Here is a 12920-nt window from a genome sequence, read left to right as displayed (position 1 = left end):
AGAGTTTTTAGGTGTAATTCTATTATACTTCACAGAATTTTCTAGCAGTCAGCAGCTTAATGTGTACGGGTAGGTCACCAAACATAGCACAGACAAATACTGGTTCACTTCAAATATTCAGAAAAATAAACACAGGAGAATAGCGTGTTTGTACTATAAGTTGATTAGGTGCAACTAGGTTTTTCTTCAGAATGCTACATACTGCTTGAGATGGAGGGGCTCACAAGCAAACCATTTCATGAAGTCTTGTTCTTTGGAGATTAGGAGTTGATGTAGGTGTGAATTACTTTATTCTTGTTGGAGAAGCACATTCTCAGGGAGTGTCTTGTTTTGCTAATAACTGAGGATTTCTTCTCTGTGTTTCTCCATATGTATCAAGATTGTGGATCCACTGAATCTCTCTTATTTCTCAGTCCTTAGTCATCACAAACTCAGCAAAGCGCTCATCTACTGTTGGAGAAATTGTCAACTTGATGTCAGTGGATGCCCAACGTTTCGTGGACCTTATGACTTTCCTGAACATGTTGTGGTCTGCACCACTCCAGATATTTCTAGCTTTGTATTTCCTCTGGCAGGTACATTGTGACATTTTTTTCAGAATTCATCTAAATGATGTGCAAGCTTATTATTTTTTTGTTACTTTGACCCACTGCATTTTTTAGAAACTTAACTGTTCTGCCTTGTATTAAAATAGCTTGTACTGGTGTACACGATCAATTAGTCTTTTAATTATTTTGTTCAGCTGGTAAGCAAGATAAGGCATTTGAAGCAAAAGTTAGCCTTTATATCTCTTCTGTCCCTACCATGCTTTGTTAGGATCGGTCTTGGACTCATCACAGTGTTCCCAGTAGTTGATACAAATGGGAGTTTGAAGGAAATGGTTTAAAAACCAAACCAAAGAAAACCCACTGGACATAGGAAACTTAAGCCATGTATAAAAATTATATCATGCCATATAAAAAAGTTTTGTGTAAGTCAACATGAAACAAATCTCACAATAATTTTTCCTTTGCTACAGTGAAGTTGTTTCTGGTTTATTCCAGCTTGAACACTGCCTTTCATGCTTAAAATGTTTCTATGCAATGAATCTATTTTACTGCATAAAACAGTAGCACCAACTTGACCACATGGATTTAGACTTGAAAGCCATTAAGCTGCAGCAGCTTTATGAGTTACTGCTTCATTGGTAAGCTGAGCTCTAGTAGCTAGCAGTTTATATGCTTTTACCCACACCGAGGGTACTGGGTAAACTCAGTGTTGCATAGATCAGAAAGAAATTTATGGAAAAATTCCTTCCATGTAGCTTATCTGTTCCAGTTTTACATTTGCTCAATAGCTCTGTATTTGCATTAGTTCAAACTTACTTTCCCCTCCCACTGGGAACCACTTAACAGGTAAACCAGCGAGCACTCTGCTATCACCGATACTAGCATAATAATAATTCAAAGTGGATGCTGTCATATTTTTCTGTCTCCTCCTCACAGTTGTTCTGTGGAATCAGAACACTTCACTGGGAGTTTAACTTATCTATGTGAAACATGAATTTTCATTTCTGTAACCTACTGTTGGTTTAATGCTCGGCATAGGGAACAGCAGCACTTGGATACAACAACTTACCTTACCTTTTTTCTTTTTTTTTTTTTTTTCTTCCCCCAATCAAGACTTTAGGGCCTTCTGTGCTGGCAGGAGTTGCCGTGATGGTTTTACTTATCCCATTTAACTCTGCAATAGCAATAAAAACCAGAGCGTACCAGGTAAGGTACTGGCAAAGAAGGTGACGTTACCTGAATTGGCAGTTGTGCTATAAGAAATGAAGGCATCAGTGCTTGTCTTGACCATTAATGAGTTGCCATTTGCACTAATTTACTTATGAGTAAGATTGTACTGATTATTTAATAACTATATCCTCTCAGATAGTTTTTCCATAGTGAATTGAATGCTATTTAAGGGAAAGGTGTGGCGCTGAGTCAGTGGCTCTTCATGCTGCTGGAGCAGCTTCTAGGATTAGCAAGAAGTTTCATAGTCTCCATATCCCTTCACCTGGTACCTTCTTCTAGGAGCGTCTAGAGAAAGGGCAACTAAATGCTGTTCTTTAAGCTGTGAATGACTTCAGAGATGGGAGCGGAAACCTGGCAGCTTGTTTTTTATGCTAATAGCCAGTGTTGACTTTCACTCCCACTGAGCTGGGCTAAATTTGAATTATTATCTTAAGGTAAAAGGATCCTTTATTCCTTTTTTTGTAGTCTAAGTCGTCTCTAGTCAAGGAAGGCTGAAAAAAACTATATAATAGTGCCCTCTGGCTTTGTGCTGGAAAAATCTAGTAAGTGGCTTGTGCTGTGCAACCTATCAGTGACTGTTAGGAAGATTAAAAAAAATATCAAGCTGTTGATGTAGAAAAGGTAAGAGTTGGAAAACAAATATGAATTATGACATTTAAGCACAGCATTAGTAACAGAGTGGTATTATTACATGCCTTAAAGAGACATTCAGACTTCCCATTAAATCTTTTGGATGCTGACGTTTTAGTATTAACAATTCTTTTCTCCCTTGCCTCATTAAAAGGTGTTCAGAGCTGCATAACTTGGTGTGCATGTGTGTATGAACACAATTTTCCATTTTGTCTATACAGCTGAGCAGGGATTTTTTTTGAAAAAAAAAAATAAATTCTAAAGTAGCTGAATGAAGCACTGTATTCTGATGTGTAGAAGAAAAAACCCGAAACAACCAGACCCTAGGAACAACCACAATTTTCAAAGGATGCCCTAAGAAATACAACTATGCGTATCAGGGAAAAAAAATAAAGAGATCAAAGGAAGAAGTAGGGCAGTATTTTTGTAAAGTGCCTGAGTTTTTCTTTAAGGTGGTTTTGAAAATGTAGTCCTTAACAGTGGAGATGAGCAGAAAGCTTTTGTAATCTGCTTTTCAGCCATTTTCTTTGATTTCTGGTTTCTTTGGAGGTACAGACTTGCACAGTAATCTTCCTGATAACAGTCTGGCTTTCTTTAATTACCTTTTGCATCTGCTTTAGAAATAGCCCAAGGACCATCACAGCTGTGAGAAAACATGTTGAAAACTCTCTTCTAGTCATTCCTGTGACAGTCTGTCTCCTGTGTTTACTAATAACCTAGGTGGAACAAATGCAATATAAAGACTCCCGCATTAAATTAATGAATGAGATTCTGGGTGGTATAAAGGTGCTGAAGCTGTATGCCTGGGAACCATCATTTTCAGAAAAAGTGTTGGAGATACGAAAGAATGAGCTGCGAGTTTTGAAAAAATCTGCCTATCTCAATTCTTTGTCCACCTTTGCATGGATCAGTGCGCCATTCCTGGTAAATTGAATTTGCATGATTTTCTAAGCTGTACAAGCACATCCTTGAATGATAAGTGTGAGGCTTTCTGCTTGCTAAATGTACATAGGAATAAAATGTAAATACTTTTAAAAAAAAATTATTCACATGCTTTGAAGCAAAGTTCCTTGTTCTCTAGAGCCTTTTTGTTAATCGGTATTAAAGTATTTCTTGATAAAGCCTGCCAGTGGAAGCTGGGAATAGCTGTCTCGGGAGAATTTCCAACCACTTCAAAGTACTTCCCATAACAAATTGAAACTAGAATTTGAAACCTCAGAGATATTTGTGAATAGCAAAAATAGCCAAAATAAAATTAATTGAGTCAGTCAGGACAATGTCTGTCTTAAGCTCTCAATTCTACCTTTCATGTTACAGTGTTCCGCTTGTTTTAGTGTGAGAGGGAGTCGTTAAATTACCCTGCAACCTAAAAAAAGACTGATTTAATGTAAAAAATAAAGCCCAAATGAAACATTGCCAATTCTGAAACGCTTTTTCCTGAGTTTTCTCTTTCCCTCTATTTTCCACTTCATTGCACTGTGATCCATTTTGCAGAAAGGGTTTTGGTTCTGGTGTATAAAAACATTGAGATAAGTGCTTTGTCAAAAGTATTCCTAGCCAACTGTTCTTGAGATCAAAGCCCCAACCCTGCAGAAATATTTTTAACGGCCTCAAGATCCTGCCTCTTTCATGTTTCCTTAACAATAATGCACTTCCTTAAGTACACATTCCCGTTCCTGCTCACCGTTAGTTTACTGCTTAGGATGGTTCCTCCGCAGTGGATGGTCCCTGTCACACACCAAACCAAGTAACTTGGATTTTGCTCCCTTTCCTATTGATCAGTAAGTCTTGCTTGCTTAGCCTGCAGTTTATGATGGGAAAATTTGGTTAGGTGGAGCTGGAAATGCAGCCAAACCACAGCCAGATAACCGGTTCTCATTTTTATTTACCCAGGTTCTGTAGTTCACCTCCTGAATCACCTAGTTCAACTAAATGTAGCCATAGTAACCTGAAAGTTACTGTATTCCATGTGCCTTTTTTTTGTATCAACTTGTTCGCATGACTTGTCGTTCCTGAAGCATGTTGAAAAGGTCAGAAATGAAGAATTTGTCCACTTTTGTTGTTGATACGTTTATTTCAAAGATGCCTATCAGACCTGACTGCTTTTTAAAATGTCAAAATATTACATATGTCTCACAGTAAACTCGCTTTCTGGCTTTCAGGTAGCATTGACAACATTTGCTGTGTACGTGTCGGTGGATGAGAAGAACATCCTGGATGCAGAAAAGGCTTTTGTCTCCCTCTCCTTGTTTAATATCTTAAAGTTTCCCCTCAATATGCTTCCACAAGTCATTAGCAACATTGCGCAGGTAAGGACGGGCTGGTGTGTAACTTGTTTTGAACAACTTGAACAACAAGAACCCCAGATGTCCCTGGTTTCTGAAATAGAGATCCCTTGCATCTGCCCGTTAGCTGCTTTTCTAATATCCTTTCTCTGCTGCTGCCCTGTATTGGAAAGCCTGACGTCTTCTGAGTCAGCTTGTCTGTGTGAATTTTGCTTCACTCAGATGAGCTCAGCTTGGTCTGAGAAATTTCACAGATAGCAGCTTGTATTTCATCATGAGACTGATTGCAGGGACAGAATGAGTCACTGTTCAGGAAGCCTGTAGGGTGAAAGCTTAAGCCATTCTGCGTGCTTTCTTTTTCAGTAGTAAAAGCATTAAGACCCCGTTAAAAGAACGATGAAATAACGCCACGCTCTTTTCTTAGACAAGTGTTTCCTTAAAGAGAATTCAGCAGTTCCTGAGTCATGATGAACTTGATCCAAACTGTGTGGAAACAAAAGTGATTGCACCAGGTAAAGACATCAGCGTATTTCTAAACTATTGTAATACAACAAACATCTTTCATTTGTTTTGCACTGGTTGTGTTATGAAAAAAAAAGCAAAAAGAAAGTAACAGTCTTGGCTTGAAAAAAGAAAGAGGCTGCTGCTTTGAAAACTGTGTGTTTGTTGTTCAGGCTATGTAGAAATTAAAAAATTTTCTAACTATATTTTTGAGCTTTGAGCTGAATTATTAGGCGTGAGTTTGCATCTGCAATGGATTGGATGCTAACAGCGCTGAATAATGAAGTGTATCCACTGACTAGGGACAGCAAGACCGACTCAAACCTTTTGCACTGCACAAATGCTCAGGAACATTGTAAATAGTTTTGATTTCTTCTGGTGGAAACAGCATCCCAAAACAAATAAGCAAATCAAGTGGTCTCAAAAAAAAAAAAAGTGTTTTCTCATGTAATGCACTTTGGTGATTCAAAACTTTTGTGTGTGATGCTGTAGACAGAGGAGGAGGAGGGATGGCTGTGTGGCTGTCATGCGATTACTGTTATACACCACCCCACCAGGAGGTAAAGAAAGCCTGCAGATCTGTTAACTTTTGAGTGTGGCAAGCAAAAAGCTGCGCAGAGGCAAATTTAATCTTATACATTGAAGTCAACACCATGCAGTGGTCTCCTGATGACTTGAAAGTGGCTTCTTAAGCATAGTTGCGCACACAGTTGCATGAGGAATCTGAGCAACAGATGTTGGGACCAGCCTCACCGGGGCAGGGTGAAGCAGGACAGGGTTTCAGCTCCATAGGTCTGTAAGCTCACAGTCTATAGTTTAAGCTGTGAACAGTGATTTTCACGCTAAACAAGCCTGTCTTGTGACCCACAGTCATGAGACAGTGCTTCCCATGCCAGTAGAAAAGGGAACTGCGGTATACGTGAAACACCCGTAAATAACAATTGCTCTGTCTGCCAGTCTCTTAGCTGTGCTGTTCTGTATAATACATTTCCTGCCTTCTCTATTGTTGTGTTTTTGTCATACAGGCCATGCCATCAGCGTAACAAATGGGACGTTCAGCTGGGGGAAGGAGCTTAAGCCATCTTTGAAAGAGTAAGGTTTCTTTCTTGCAATTGCAATACAGCATCTTCCTGGTTTCTGGCTCCTGAGAGGTCTGTTTGAAAGATGTCTAGTCGTATCTGCAGGCTCACTTCTGGACAAGGTTATTTCCATACATCACGTGTATCTCTTCTGCTTTTAAAACATGGAGCTAATCATCATACCTTATGGTGTTTAGGCTTTACAGAACAGTGCTGTAAGGCTTTAACTCCACAGCGACTAGCATTAGGCAGTTACCTATTCAAGGACAGAAAGGCTACATTCATTTCTTAAATAGACTTTTCTTTTTTTTAACTGAAGCATTGGACAAATCAAATTGATCTGATGGATTATGAGGACAGTCAAGATATGTGGGTTTGGACTTGGGTGTGCTGACAGTGGTCTGTTCTTTTAAGTCTCATGGCAGACTTAGCCCTGTGGTTGTAGATGGGCCATTTCCAGACTACAGAGGTGCATGTTTTGCTCATTTGCCTATTTGAATGACTAGAAATAAAATTTGCCTGGAAGCATATACTTCCTTAATGTTATGCTTTGCTGTCAGATCAAAATCACAGAAACCTGGTGAGTATTCTTAGAGCTCTCAGTCCGAGGAGCTCATGCTGCTGTGCTGAGTGTATTATATTAGCACGTTTTACATTGATAACCTGCAAGCAATTCAAAGGAGCCAGTTTGGTTTCAGGCAACCAAATCTGCAGCCAGGTTGACTTTAGTGTTCTGGGGTTTATTTCAGAAAGAGCCATGCATCTCCAGCTCAAATTGCTAGCCACCTGGGCCTAAAAATGACCTGGTAACTTCCTAAAGTAGCAGTAAGGCAAAAGTCAGCTAGGGGGAAAGAATAATGAAAGAAATAATTGTAGTGCTTTTGAGTTTTCCTGTTGTGAATGTTGATTTAAAAAAAAAAAACAAAAAACAAAACAAAAAACAACCACCAAACCAACCAAACAAAAAATCTCTGGTGGTGTTCAAAACATCAATTACCTGCTTGGTAAGAATCTGCATAAGAATTAGAGCCCTAGTTCTACATTAGGATTTGTGCAAACAGAAATTTGGCTTGATTTCATTAGTGAAAGGCACTGTGATGACAAAGAGACTGTGTCCATCAGTCATTTCCATATCAGTTTACCTTCAAATCCAGGACCTAAAGCAGTACCTTTAAGAAAATAGTGGGGAAAACAGTGTAGGATTTTAATTGGAAGTTTGGGTTTTCTGGTGTTGTTATGAACCCTATTTACTAGCACTGGAAATACAGTACTAAAGTGAAATTTTTTAGATGCTTGATGTTTGAACATTTTTAGATGTTTAGATGGAATGTATTCACTCACCACTTTTGTACAATTGCTCTTGGTTTTAAAATCAAAACCCAAAAGACTTCTGGAAGATTGTCTGCTTTCAAAATGGTTGTTAACCATTTGATGTGCTGATGGACTGATATGACAGAGCAAAGGCTCTTGGAAGTCTTCCTACCAACCCTACTGCTTTAACAGCCAACAAGATAGATTAATGCTGGGTTTCCATTTACTTCTACAGTTCTGGTTTCAGTTGATTGTACATAAGAAAGGGAGAAGACCATTGACCAAGCTAGGCTTACTATATACAGTCAGGGAGAGGTCAGGCTTATTTGTCACTGTGTATTTCAGCCCTTGTTTAAAGACCCATAATGTCTTTAGTAAACTAATGTTTAATTAATTTCCAGCCTGTTTCCTCCACAGTATAAATCTGTTGGTCCCCAGCGGTGCTTTGGTTGCCATTGTGGGCCATGTTGGCTGTGGGAAGTCTTCTCTGGTGTCTGCTCTTCTGGGTGAATTGGAAAAGCTGGAAGGAGAAGTGGCTGTGAAGGTTGGTATTGTTTAGGATGCTGTTTAATGATGGTATGGAAATGTGCTGCTTACTCTGCCATTGCTTATAATGCACATCAGGCTGGAGAGGGAGTGCTGTTTGCTCCTATGGCAGCTTGTTTGCATGTTTATTTGGGGTTTGCCCACACCTGTTCAGTTGCGTGAACATGACTTCAGTGGCATGAAACAACTTTCCTGATTCTATCAACTGTGCATTAGCAATTAGCACACATCTAATATAATGGGAATGTATATCAAATAGGAGCTATATATACGTGCTGCAGATTTTAGAGTTGTAAGCATGAATTGCTGCTTGTTACAAGGCAGAGGTTTCCTTTCTCCTTCCTTGTTCTAGGGTTCTGTTGCTTATGTGCCTCAACAAGCCTGGATCCAGAATGCCACGCTGAAAGATAACATTTTGTTTGGCCAAGCTCCTAATGAACAAAAATACCAAAATGTCCTGGAGGCCTGTGCTTTAAAAACTGACCTGGAAGTGCTGCCAGGAGGAGATCGGACTGAGATAGGAGAGAAGGTAATTTTTTCTTTTTCCAGGTCAGAATGTGTTGGCAATTCCTGTTCTGGCTAAAGAGAGAATGCTGTAAAGCCAGCACTTGATTTGGTTTGATCATTACAATGGCATCCCTGCTACAGTCAATAGTGAAATATGTGGGGCAGTTTTGTGGAAGGCAGTTGGACTTAAAACTTGCTCCTAACTTTGTGTGTGTTTGTACTGTGATGCGTAATTGGACTTCTAGCCCTGGAAGATCATAGCATCCTCCATTTGTTGTCCAATTGTAAAAGTGCATCTGTCCAGAATACATAAAGTCCTTCCTTTTCCTGTAGTGATGAAAAGGGAGGGAACATATGGCGTACTTCAAGTAAAAAAGCGATATGATCATCCTTTAACACCTCATTTTAATGAGAAACTTTTACATCTGTGATTACCAACAAAGAAAATTTTTTTCCTAGGCCACTAAATTTGAGATAGATTTCATGAAATGGGGTGGATATGTGGATGTGTATGTAAGATGAGAGATGTGGAAGATGTTCCAGGTGCCACAGCCCTGCTTTGAATGTTTGCATTTTACATCCTGGTTGATGGTCTTCCTTTTTATAGTTCTGCATTTTAACAGCTCCCTTCAGGAGCTTATTAAGCAAGAGGCTTATTCTGTCTCCAGATTGCTGGGTGAGTGGAAGTTTGGCAGTGAACAGATTTAGAGGCGTTCTGTTCCTGGCTCTGGCTCTGAGCGGGTTATTCTCTTCAGCGTCTCATGTTTCAATTTAGCATCCCAGTGTTTGGGTGAGAGCCATGAAAAGTCATAGCTGCTGTTGTGTGATATGTTTTGTTCTCTCCTCTCTCTCTCTTCAGGGCATCAACCTCTCAGGTGGCCAGAGGCAGCGAGTGAGCCTCGCTCGTGCAGTGTACAGCAACTCTGACATTTACTTATTAGATGATCCTCTTTCTGCCGTGGACTCGCATGTTGCAAAGCACATCTTTGACAAAGTTATTGGTCCAGATGGGGTACTTAAAGGGAAAGTAAGCTGGCATTTAGATCCTCTTAAAAATGCACACAAACTGAGAAACACTGATGGGTGACAAGAAAACTATTTCACTGCCAAGGCTTGAGTGCCAAATCATTCCTGAATTTCTGTGTTTAATTGGCAATGTGGACACCTTTTCCCCAGAGCGTAGACTGTGGTGAGCTGCTATTCTGGCATCCCCAGAAGTGGTGTGATCTAGTCAGAACACGTAGAGGCAGAAACCTGGTCTGTCTTTTAAAATCCCTGCTGTGAGATCTCCAGAAAGAAGGCATTTGCAGAAACTTGTAAAGGTTTTCAGCTTGGTATTGCTTGTTGTTACTTGGAGGCAGTGCAGTGAGGAAGTTGTAACAGCTTACTGGTTTTACAGAGGTCTTTGGCAGTACGCAGCCAAAAAATCGCAATCTCTTTGCTTCCGCTTCTACTCTTGTTGTGATCTCGGACCATATCAGAGCTCAAAAGGGAAGGGCTGCAAAGAAAATTAGCATAAGGGAAACGGCGAATGATAATTCAGTTGGTTTACTTCCCTGTATGGTTATATCAGCATGCAGGAAGAAGCACAGTGAGTTCATGTACATATTTCCAAGCTAACTGGGCTAACAAGGATGGCACATTTCCCCTGGCATTTCACCTTGACACGATAACTCACTCCTTGTCCTGAAAATGTGGTAGTGTTTGGCTTGCTGAGTAGTGTTAGTCCCCACAGTGACAACTGAAAGATTGGGGGGGGGGGGGTGTATCTCTTTTTTTTTTTTTTTTTTTTTTTTTTTTCCCTATCCAGACCCGAATTCTGGTGACCCATGGCATCAGCTTCCTGCCTCAGGTAGACCATATAGTTGTCCTGGTAGATGGCAAAATCTCGGAAATGGGATCTTACCAAGACCTTCTGAAACAAAACAAGGCTTTTGCAGAATTCCTGCGAAATTATGCACTTGATGAAGACATTGAAGAGGATGAACCAACAAGTACAGTATTGCTTTTTTGCTTTTTCTTAAAACATGTCTTCTACTGTCTGCCAGATTACAGATATTTTCTCTGTATGAAGCATCCCCTGCTTCTTCATGATAATCTGGCATTTGCCTTTCTGCACTACTGTGAAGATTATTGTCTATGGCCAGGTCTGTATTATTGCTAAATGTTTTCATGAATTTCTTTCAAACTTCATGTGGTTTGCCCCAGAAAAAAGCAATTCTTGTCTTAGAAATTATTTTAAAGTTGGGAATTTATTTTACAATTATCAAGGTCAAGCTCCGCAGGAAAATGGAGTAGCCAAGAACAAACTGGGCTTGCTATCAAAGGGGCTACCCACAGTCTGGTATTTTTTCTTTGTTTATATGTTGTTGGTTTTTTCATGTAGCAAAGTTCAAATGGCATTTTAATCTTGGGTTACTTTTCAGCTGGGTTTGATTCTGATAAAATGGTACAAGATTAAAGCATTTTGGTAAATGCTTCCTCTGTGTGACAGCGTTCCCACGCCCTTTGATTGCAGCATTGCTTCTCTCCAGACAGGCAGAGAGGAATGTGCATGACATCTTCTAGCAACAGCAGAGGCTTGCAGTAGTTCCTGACGTGACTCCCCCATCCCAAGATCATGCCTAGAGCATGCCCTATAAGTGAATTTAGCGAGAGCCAACTATGACACTGTTGCTTAATGTTTCTGGTGCATTAAAGGAATGTGATGTTTGCATTTGGCCACCCACCTGCCTCAAAATCTTTGCAATTTAGTTAGGAGTGATGCACAGAAGGGCTGTAAGCAAAACTACGGGCGAGTTTATACACTATCATTTTCCTGCTGCAGTATTGATTTTCTTGCTTTGTATAGGCGCCTTTTTCTGTGCTTTCTGCTTTATTCAGCAGAAAATCTGAGGTGTGGTCTTGTCTTGCAGTGCTGGAGGAGGAAGAAGTCCTGCTAGCTGAAGACACCCTCAGCATCCACACTGATCTGGCAGATAATGAACCAGTGACGAATGAGGTCCGCAAACAGTTTCTTAGGTAAACATGAGGTTCACGTGTTTATAGTCCACGTCTGGGGTGAAACGCATCTAAAAGATGTTAGCCACATGCCTTTCAGTCTGGGCTTTAGTTTCCGTAGTTTTCTCTTATAAATAAATCGCTTTAGTGTCCTTTTGAAAATAAATGTGGAGCAATATGCGAAGAAGACCAAACATCTACTCCTGCAATCCTCTGTATAATCTGAATGGAACCAATTTCTTAGAGCAATGCTGTGATTCTCAGGTAACACCACTGAATGTGTTCACCCACACAACACTAAACTGCTACCAGCTGCGTGACAAATAAACCCTTTGCATTGCCCCTTTCTGTTGGGAACCTTGCAAATCTTTAACGGTTTTCAAAACCATACCCATAGATGCTGTCCAGCTACTGTTGATAGGAAAACAAAGCAGCTCAGGCGTTAGCTTTGAAATGTCTGTCGGGGGGTGAAGACTCTACAAGCCTTCATCGAAGAGCCCAAGCCCTGCCACAGCCTTTGTTAGGCTCTGTATTGCTGGCATCACTGAGCACCCAGAGGGGTGGGACAAGCACCCGTAGCTGTGGGTCAGGCTGGCATGGAAACTCGGCAGAAGAGCTGGGAATAAGTCCAGTCTGCTGCATCCCACTTTTCCTTTAGCACTGCCACAATATGCCCTTTTTCTCCTAATAACTCTTTTGTTTTAACTAGGCAGCTTAGTGTAATATCTTCTGAGGGAGGAGAATGTCCCAACAAAATGTCAACCAAACGAAGAGTCTGTGAAAAGAAGCCAGCAGAGCCTCCTCTGCCAAGAAAAAATCTTAACGAGAAACTTATTCAGGCTGAAACCACTGAAACGGGAACGGTATGGTTTGATTTCCTCCTCCCTTTTTCTACCTTTTTCTTTTCTGTTTTTTAAAAAATCATTTTTATTTTTACATTTGATCCAGTTCTGTTAAATGTGTTGTATTAATCACGACTGCAGGCCTGAAGCATTAATCTGGTGGCCACTGATCGTTCAGATTTGGGATTTTGGCAGAGGTTTCTGCACCTGGCAAGGGCTGTCTACTTAGGGAAAAAAGCAAAAAAAAAAAAATATCTCTTGCAGCTCCTGCCACAGTCACCTGATACCGCATAGCACTGCTCTCTGTCAGCCCTGCCCTTGCACTGCAGAGCTTTCAGCACTGTGAAGTTTTTAAACTGTTTGGCTGCTGTTGAGTCCAGCTGCAGCACTGGCGATGTGATGATCCACAGCAGCAGGTCACACGAGCCAGCTGCCTGCGGT

General features: G+C 40.5%; 1 protein-coding gene across 2 annotated transcripts in view; it reads left to right on the top strand.

Annotated features, from left to right (window-relative positions):
• The window catches only part of ABCC3 (ATP binding cassette subfamily C member 3), a 50095-nt gene that overhangs the window by 27886 nt on the left and 9289 nt on the right, over positions 1-12920 (top strand). For both annotated transcript variants that reach the window (XR_005107305.1, XM_037407288.1), the window contains exons 10-21: positions 414-575; positions 1662-1754; positions 3129-3332; positions 4571-4717; positions 5118-5205; positions 6220-6286; positions 8002-8128; positions 8483-8659; positions 9497-9664; positions 10448-10631; positions 11553-11658; positions 12347-12500. Coding sequence is in view for 1 of the 2 variants with exons in the window: in XM_037407288.1 (XP_037263185.1) it covers positions 414-575; positions 1662-1754; positions 3129-3332; positions 4571-4717; positions 5118-5205; positions 6220-6286; positions 8002-8128; positions 8483-8659; positions 9497-9664; positions 10448-10631; positions 11553-11658; positions 12347-12500 (1677 nt within the window). In the remaining variant the exon portion in view is untranslated. The remainder of the gene's footprint in view (positions 1-413; positions 576-1661; positions 1755-3128; positions 3333-4570; positions 4718-5117; positions 5206-6219; positions 6287-8001; positions 8129-8482; positions 8660-9496; positions 9665-10447; positions 10632-11552; positions 11659-12346; positions 12501-12920) is intronic.

This window comes from Falco rusticolus, chromosome 1, assembly GCF_015220075.1.
Source record: "Falco rusticolus isolate bFalRus1 chromosome 1, bFalRus1.pri, whole genome shotgun sequence".
Taxonomy (NCBI): domain Eukaryota; kingdom Metazoa; phylum Chordata; class Aves; order Falconiformes; family Falconidae; genus Falco; species Falco rusticolus.
Note: the sequence above shows the minus strand (reverse complement) of the source record. Positions and strands in the feature narration are given on the sequence as shown.